The sequence below is a fragment of the Rana temporaria genome, chromosome 12, assembly GCF_905171775.1.
Source record: "Rana temporaria chromosome 12, aRanTem1.1, whole genome shotgun sequence".
NCBI lineage: Eukaryota > Metazoa > Chordata > Amphibia > Anura > Ranidae > Rana > Rana temporaria.
In genome coordinates, this window is record NC_053500.1 from 48,027,007 (window position 1) to 48,036,070 (window position 9,064).

General features: G+C 46.5%; 1 protein-coding gene across 1 annotated transcript in view; it reads right to left on the minus strand.

Annotated features, from left to right (window-relative positions):
* LOC120919202 (serine/threonine-protein kinase 4-like) overlaps window positions 1–4,213 on the minus strand; it is a 168,245-nt gene extending 164,032 nt beyond the window's left edge. Inside the window, exon 1 of the mRNA XM_040331245.1 lies at window positions 4,019–4,213. Within this exon, the coding sequence (XP_040187179.1) occupies window positions 4,019–4,053 (35 nt within the window). The 5' untranslated portion in view covers window positions 4,054–4,213. The remainder of the gene's footprint in view (window positions 1–4,018) is intronic.
* Window positions 4,214–9,064: the final 4,851 nt, after the last annotated feature.

The following is a 9,064-nucleotide window of genomic DNA, read 5'->3' on the forward strand; positions in this document are numbered from 1 at the left end:
ATACAAGGCAACATACATAACAATGCATACATATCAATATGCGCAAACTTTGTACACAAATGCAAAACAATATTGTTTGTTTTTGATGTGCAATTACAGAGCATGGGGTCATGTGTTTTCATGCAGAAATGTGCAGGAACATGCATGTGACTCTGGACTGACAGGAAGCAGGCCTGTAACCACCAAAGTAAAGAAAATAGCATTTTACCTAAGTGGTTAGTAAAAGAAAATGCAGAGAGGAAGCTAAAAATATCAACGTGATTAGTGAGAATTCTCCTTCCATTGGCGATTATAGCAGGAGACAGTATGCCACTTACATTGGCGATTATAGCAGGAGACAGTATGCCACTCACATTATTATTATTATTATACATTGGTGATTATAGCAGGAGACAGTATGCCACTCACATTATTATTATTATTATACATTGGTGATTATAGCAGGAGACAGTATGCCACTTCCATTGGTGATTATAGCAGGAGACAGTATGCCACTTCCATTGGCGATTAGAAGAAGGAATAATCTCTGTTACATTGGTGGCAAAAGGATGAAGGATCCTTCTTAAATCGGTGGAGAGCAGGAGGAAGGGTCTTCTTACATGATTAGCGGAAGGAAGTATCCTGCTTACATTGGTGGTCAATATGAGGATGAATCCCCCCGAACATTGGTGGTCAGTAGGAGAAGTGCCCCTAATCAATTTGTGGCAAGCGGTAGAAAGAATCTCCCTTACTCTGGTTGCCAGTGGGAGGGAAGAACACCACCAACATTGGTTGCCAGTGGGAGGAAGAACACCACCGACATTGGTTGCCAGTGGGAGGAAGAACACCACCGACATTGGTTGCCAGTTGGAGAAAGACTCCCACCAACATTGGTTGCCAGTGGAAGGAAGAACACCACCGACATTGGTTGCCAGTGGAAGGAAGAACACCACCGACATTGGTTGCCAGTGGGAGGAAGAACACCACCAACATTGATTGCCAGTTGGAGAAAGACTCCCACCAACATTGGTTGCCAGTGGGAGGAAGAACACCACCAACATTGATTGCCAGTTGGAGAAAGACTCCCACCAACATTGGTTGCCAGTGGGAGGAAGAACACCACCGACATTGGTTGCCAGTGGGAGGAAGAACACCACCGACATTGGTTGCCAGTGGGAGGAAGAACACCATCGACATTGGTTGCCAGTGGAAGGAAGAACACCACCGACATTGGTTGCCAGTGGGAGGAAGAACACCACCGACATTGGTTGCCAGTGGGAGGAAGAACACCACCGACATTGGTTGCCAGTCGGAGAAAGACTCCCACCGACATTGGTTGCCAGTCGGAGAAAGACTCCCACCGACATTGGTTGCCAGTCGGAGAAAGACTCCCACCGACATTGGTTGCCAGTCGGAGAAAGACTCCCACCGACATTGGTTGCCAGTCGGAGAAAGACTCCCACCAACATTGGTTACCAGTGGGAGAAAGTCTCCCACTGACACGGATTGTCAATGGGAGGAAGAACTACCACTTATATTGGTTGTCAGAGGGAAGAACTCCACTTACACTGGTTGTCGGTGGGAGGAAACATCTTTCTAACATTGGTGGTTAGTGGGAGGAAAACCTCACTTTTGTTGATGGTCAGCAGGAGCAAGAATCCCCCTAACACGAGTTGTCAGCGGGAGGAAGAATCCCCCTAACACGAGTTGTCAGCGGGAGGAAGAATCCCCCTAACACGAGTTGTCAGCGGGAGGAAGAATCCCCCTAACACGGGTTGTCAGCGGGAGGAAGAATCCCCCTAACACGGGTTGTCAGCGGGAGGAAGAATCCCCCTAACACGGGTTGTCAGCGGGAGGAAGAATCCCCCTAACACGGGTTGTCAGCGGGAGGAAGAATCCCCCTAACATGGGTTGTCAGCGGGAGGAAGAATCCCTCTTATACTGGTGGTGGAAAATACAAAGAGGCATCTAAAAATATGAGGTGCGTTTAAAGTGTTGCCTATGGAAAATGGAAGGTACTTAAGTTAGTTGCCATTTCTTAGAGAATTTTAACCACTTGCTTACCGGGCACTTTCACCCCTTTCCTGCCCAGGCCAATTTTCACTATTCAGCGCTGTCACACTGTGATTGACAATTGCGAGGTCATGCAACACTGTTCCAATATGAAATCTTTATCATTTATTAATTTTTTAGACAAATAGAGCTTTCTTTTGGTGGTATTCAATCAACACTGGGGTTTTTATTTTCTGACAAATGGAAAAAACACAAAATTTAAAAAAAAAATTCACTGATGAGGCAGCACTGATGGGCACCCATAAGGAGGCACTAATGGGCACTCATGAGGCTGCACTGATGAGGCTGCACTGATGGGCACCCATGAGGAGGCACTCATATGCTTCACTGATGAGGCTGCACTGAAGGGCACCCATGAGGAGGCACTGATAGGCACTCACAAGGCTGCACTGATGGGCACTCACAAGGCTGCACTTGTGATCAATGCCCTGATTATTAGTGTAAATGTATCGGCTTCCCTTTCCTCACACAGCAATAGTTATTGGACACAGGGGGCCAGATTCAGATAGGTCAGCGGATCTTTAGATCCGCGTAACCCATCTTATTTACGTTACGCCGGCGCAAGTTTTAGAGGCAAGTGCTTAATTCAGAAAGCACTTGCCTCTAAAGTTGCGGCGGCGTATCGTAAATCCCCCGGCGGAATTCAAATTCCGCGGCTAGGGGGCAAGTAGAATTTAAATCAGGCGCGTCCCCGCGCCGAACGAACTGTGCATGCGCCGTCCGTAAACTTTCCCAGCGTGCATTGCTCCAAATGACGTCGCAAGGACGTCATTGGTTTTGACGTGAGCGTAACTTACGTCCAGCTCTTTTATGAATCGACTTACGCAAACTACGTAAAAAATTCAAAACTTGGCGCGGGAACGACGGCCATACTTAACATAGGATACCCCTCACATAGCAGGGGTAACTATACGCCGGAAAAAGCCGAACGCAAGCGACGTAAAAAAAATGCGCCGGGCGGTCGTTCGTTTCTGAATCGGCGGAAATCCTCATTTGCATATTCGTCGCGTAAATAAAGCGAAACGCCACCTAGCGGCCGGCCTGGAATTGCAGCCTAAGATCCGACGGTGTAAGTCACTTACACCTGTCGGATCTTAGGGAGATCTATGCGTAACCTTATTCTATGAATCAGTCGCATTGATACGACGGACGGAACTCAGAGATACGACGGCGTATCAGGAGATCCGCCGTCGTATCTCTATCTGAATCTGGCCTAGAGTTCATAGAGTGAGGCGCAGGGTTGTGGGAGGACTGTAGCCGTCTTTCCACTATAGCGCGGTTGGCAAAGTGGTTAAGCCTTGACATGTTAGATATCTATATACTCGGGGCAACCTCACCCTTTATGTTTTACCCAAAATGGAGAATATACTGTGTCTGGTTACCCCAAAAGTATCGTCAGTGTATTTGATACACCCTTGTTCTAATATCACGTGACATAAAAATTGGTAGCTACCATCATTTTATTCTCCAGGGTGTCTGCAGGAGGTTCAGCACAGGCTGATAGCGGCACCTGCTTGCGTGTGATCGACCCTGTGTCCGATCGACCAATGCAGACAATCTGATCCCCTCTCATAGTCCATTGCTACTTCCTTCACCCCCATGACTTTAGTTCAGATCTGCAACTGGGAGAATAGTCTGCAAGATGCAGAGTATTGCACCCACAACTCCCTCATTGAGGCTGCTATACAAAAAAAACTGCAAATGTTTGCAATATGGGTGCATTTATTATTATTTTATTTTTTGTAAAAAGGTGGAAATCACCTTATAAAGCTTTTCCTATGACAGTCCCACCTGTGTGCTCCTCTCCCCCCAGAGTGTATATAGAGCTGTCCATCCAGTACTATGGAGGAGGGAGGGAGCCCTACAAGACACCCCTCCCCCACACACACAAACTTCTCTTGCTGTTGTTGTGTGATGGGGGAGATCGGAGTGTATGTGTGATCGCTGGAGATCGTACAGATCTTACCTCCTCGGATTGTGTCTCATCTGGACGGTGTCCATCCCTCGGGGACCTGTGATGGAGGATCGGACCTCCCCGGTGCTGCTCCCGATCTACATACACCTGATCGTAGCGCCGGTGTGCTCAGCCTGTGCTTCCCCCTATACACTGACAGGCAGGCAGCACACAGCTACATGGCAACGGAAGTAGGAACAGGAAGCGGCTGTGAGTGTGTACACCGACATGTGCAATGTGTCATCATCACCATCACCGCTAGTGCTACATCTCCTCATCATCATCATCATCACATACTACTACTCCCATCACCATCACCGCTAGTACTACATCTCCTCCTCATCATCACATACTACTACTCCCATCATCGTCACAGCTAGTACTACATCTCCTCCTCATCATCACATACTACTACTCCCATCATCGTCACCATCACCGCTAGTGCTACATCCTCATCATCATCACATACTACTACTCCCATCGTCATCATCCCCGCTAGTGCTACATCTCATCATCACACACTACTACTACTCCCATCATCATCACCACCGCTAGTGCTACATCTCCTCCTCATCATCACATACTACTACTCCCATCATCATCACCATCACCGCTAGTACTACATCTCCTCCTCATCATCACATACTACTACTCCCATCATCGTCACCGCTAGTGCTACATCCTCATCATCATCACATACTACTACTCCCATCATCGTCACCATCACCGCTAGTGCTACATCCTCATCATCATCACATACTACTACTCCCATCGTCATCATCCCCGCTAGTGCTACATCTCATCATCACACACTACTACTACTCCCATCATCATCACCACCGCTAGTGCTACATCTCCTCCTCATCATCACATACTACTACTCCCATCATCGTCACCGCTAGTGCTACATCCTCATCATCATCACATACTACTACTCCCATCGTCATCATCCCCGCTAGTGCTACATCTCATCATCACACACTACTACTACTCCCATCATAATCACCACCGCTAGTGCTACATCTCCTCCTCATCATCACATACTACTACTCCCATCATCATCACCATCACCGCTAGTACTACATCTCATCATCACATACTACTACTCCCATCATAATCACCATCACCGCTAGTACTACATCTCATCATCACATACTACTACTCCCATCATCATCACCATCACCGCTAGTACTACATCTCCTCCTTATCATCATCACATATTACTCCCCCATCATCATCGCCGCTAGTATTACATCTCCTCATCATCATCATCACATACTACTCCCCCCATCATCATCACCGCTAGTATTACATCTCCTCATCATCATCATCACATACTACTCCCCCCATCATCATCACCGCTAGTATTACATCTCCTCCTCATCATCACATACTACTCCCCCCATCATCATCACCATCACTGCTAGTACTACATCTCCTCATCACATACTACTACTCCCATCATCACCATCACCGCTAGTACTACACCTCCTCCTGATCATCATCACATACTATTCCCCCCATCATCATCACCATCACCGCTAGTATTACATCTCCTCCTCATCATCACATACTACTACTACCATCATTATCACCATCACCGCTAGTACTATTTCTCATCATCACATACTTCTACTACTACTACTCCCACCATCATCACCATCACCGTTAGTACTACATCGCCTCCTCATCATCACATACTACTACTCCCACCATCATCACCATCACTGCTAGTACTACATTTCATCATCATCATTACTACTACTACTCCCATTATCACCACCATCACTGCTAGTACTACATCTCCTCCTCATCATCACATACTACTACTCCCATCATCATCACCATCACTGCTAGTACTACATCTCCTCCTCATCATCACATACTACTACTACTCCTCCCATCATCACCATCACTGCTAGTACTACATCTCATTATCACTACCACTACTACTCCCATCTCATCACCACTACATGTCCTCATCACAAACTACTACTCCCCCATCTCATCATCACTACATGTCTCCATCATCCCACTACTACTCCCCCCATCTCATCACCACTAAATGTCTCCATCATCCCACTACTACTACCCCACCCCCCATCTCATCGCTAAGTCCACCACTACATGTCTCCATCATCCCACTACTACCCCCCTTATCTCATCATCATCACCACCACATGTCTCCATCATCTCACTACTACTCCCCCCATGATCTCATCATCACCACTATATGCCTCTATCATCCCACTACTCCCCCCCCCCCCATCTCATCATCACTACTACATGTCTCCATTATCCCACTACTACTCCCCCATCACCTTCACCACTACATCACACACTACTACTCCCATCATCATCACCGCTAGTGCTACATCTCCTCATCATCATCATCATCATCATCATCCCACTACTACTCCCCCATCACCACTGCATGTCCTCATCACACATTAGTACTCCCCCCATCTCATCACCACTACTACATGTCCTCATCACCCCACTACTACTCCCTCCCTCCATCTCATCATCATCACTACTACATGTCCTCATCACCCCACTACTACTCCCTCCCTCCATCTCATCATCACCACCACTACATGTCCTCATCACCCCACTACTACTCCCTCCCTCCATTTCATCATCATCACCACTACATGTCCTCATCACCCCACTACTACTCCCTCCCTCCATCTCATCATCACCACCACTACATGTCCTCATCACCCCACTACTACTCCCTCCCTCCATTTCATCATCATCACCACTACATGTCCTCATCACCCCACTACTACTCCCTCCCTCCATCTCATCATCATCACCACTACATGTCCTCATCACCCCACTACTACTCCCTCCCTCCATTTCATCATCATCACCACTACATGTCCTCATCACACATTAGTACTCCCCCCATCTCATCATCACTACTACATGTCCTCATCACCCCACTACTACTCCCTCCATCTCATCACCATCACCACTACATGTCCTCATCACCCCACTACTACTCCCTCCATCTCATCATCATCACCACTACATGTCCTCATCACCCCACTACTACTCCCTCCCTCCATCTCATCACCATCACCACTACATGTCCTCATCACACATTAGTACTCCCCCCATCTCATCATCACTACTACATGTCCTCATCACCCCACTACTACTCCCTCCATCTCATCACCATCACCACTACATGTCCTCATCACCCCACTACTACTCCCTCCCTCCATCTCATCATCACCACCACTACATGTCCTCATCACACACTACTACTCCCCCATCTCATCACCACTACATGGCATCGCTACCCCACTACTTCTACTCCCCACATCTCATCATCACCACCCCTACATATCCTTATCACCACTCTACTACCCCCTCATCTCTTTGCCACTACTACATGTCCTCATTCCATGCTACTACTCCCACCATCTCATCACCACTACATGTCCTTACAATATAACAAATATATTATTTATATCCTTATTCTAAATAAAAGTATTATAAAGTATATACAGTATGTATAGAACTTTTTTTTTCTGAAGGCTATCTGAGCACCTACAGGCTGACCTCCTCACCCCTTCAACCTCTCCAGCAATGCTGGCAGCACTCATACGTCTATTTCCCAAAGACAACCTCTGCATATGATGCTGAGCACCTGCACTCAACTTCTTTGGTCGGCCATGGCGAGGCCTGTTCTAAATGGAACCTGTCCTGTTACACCGCTGTATGGTCTTGGCCACCGTGCTGCAGCTCAGTTTCAGGGTCTTGGCAATCTTCTTATAGCCTAGGCCAGGGTTTTTCAACTCCAGTCCTCAAGGCGCCCCAACAGGTCATGTTTTCAGGCTTTCCATTATTTTGTACAGGTGATTTGATCAGTTTGACTGCCTTGCAATTACCACAGCCGTTTCATCTGAGGGAAATCCTGAAAACATGACCTGTTGGGGCGCCTTGAGGACTGGAGTTGAGAAACACTGGCCTAGGCCATCTTTATGTAGAGCAATAATTCTTTTTTTCAGATCCTCAGAGAGTTCTTTGTCATGAGGTGCCATTTTGAACTTCCAGTGACCAGTATGAGAGAGTGAGAGCGATAACACCAAATTTAACACACCTGCTTCCCAGTCACACCTGAGACCTTGTAACACTAACGAGTCACATGACAACGGGGAGGGAAAATGGCTAATTGGGCCCAATATGGACATTTTCACCTAGGGGTGTACTCACTTTTGTTGCCAGCGGTTTAGACATTAATGGCTGTGTGTTGAGTTATTTTGAGGGAACAGCAAATGTATACAATTATACAAGCTGTACACTCACTACTTTACATTGTAGCAAAGTGTCATTTCTTCAGTGTTGTCACATGAAAAGTTATAATAAAATATTGACAAAGATGTGAGGGGTGTACTCACTTTTGTGAGATACTTTGTGTTATAATTTAATAGGAATCCAAAACTATTTTAGAGGCACTCGCAGGTCTTGCAGAAAGATGGACTGAGCTTCATCGAAGCATTGACAATAAAAACACTGGGCTAGATTCAGATAGCCCGGCGTAATTTTCTGCGGGCGTAACGTATCTCAGATACGTTACGTCGTCGTAACTTGGGGCGCAAGTTCTGTATTCATAAAGAACTTGCGCCCTAAGTTACGGCGGCGTAGCGTATGTGGTCCGGCGTAAGCCCGCCTAATTCAAATGTTGATGATGTGGGCGTGTTTTATTCAAATTAAATGTGACCCCACGTTTTTTTTTGTTTGTTCCTTCTTCCCTTTTTTTTCTATGTGCCTATGGGTATTATATGTTACAGATAAGAAAATATGTATTATGTACATGTATGCTTGACTGCTACGATTATAGTAGTAATGTATGTCTATGTAGATACTACTAAAATTCAATAAAATTCAGATTGAAAACTAAATGTGACCCCACGTATTTGACGTTTTTTACGAACGGCGCATGCGCCATTCGTGAAAGAATCCCAGTGCGCATGCTCGAAATTACGCCGCAAATCGTCAAAGCTTTAGACGTCAACATAACTTACGTACAGCCCTATTCGCGAA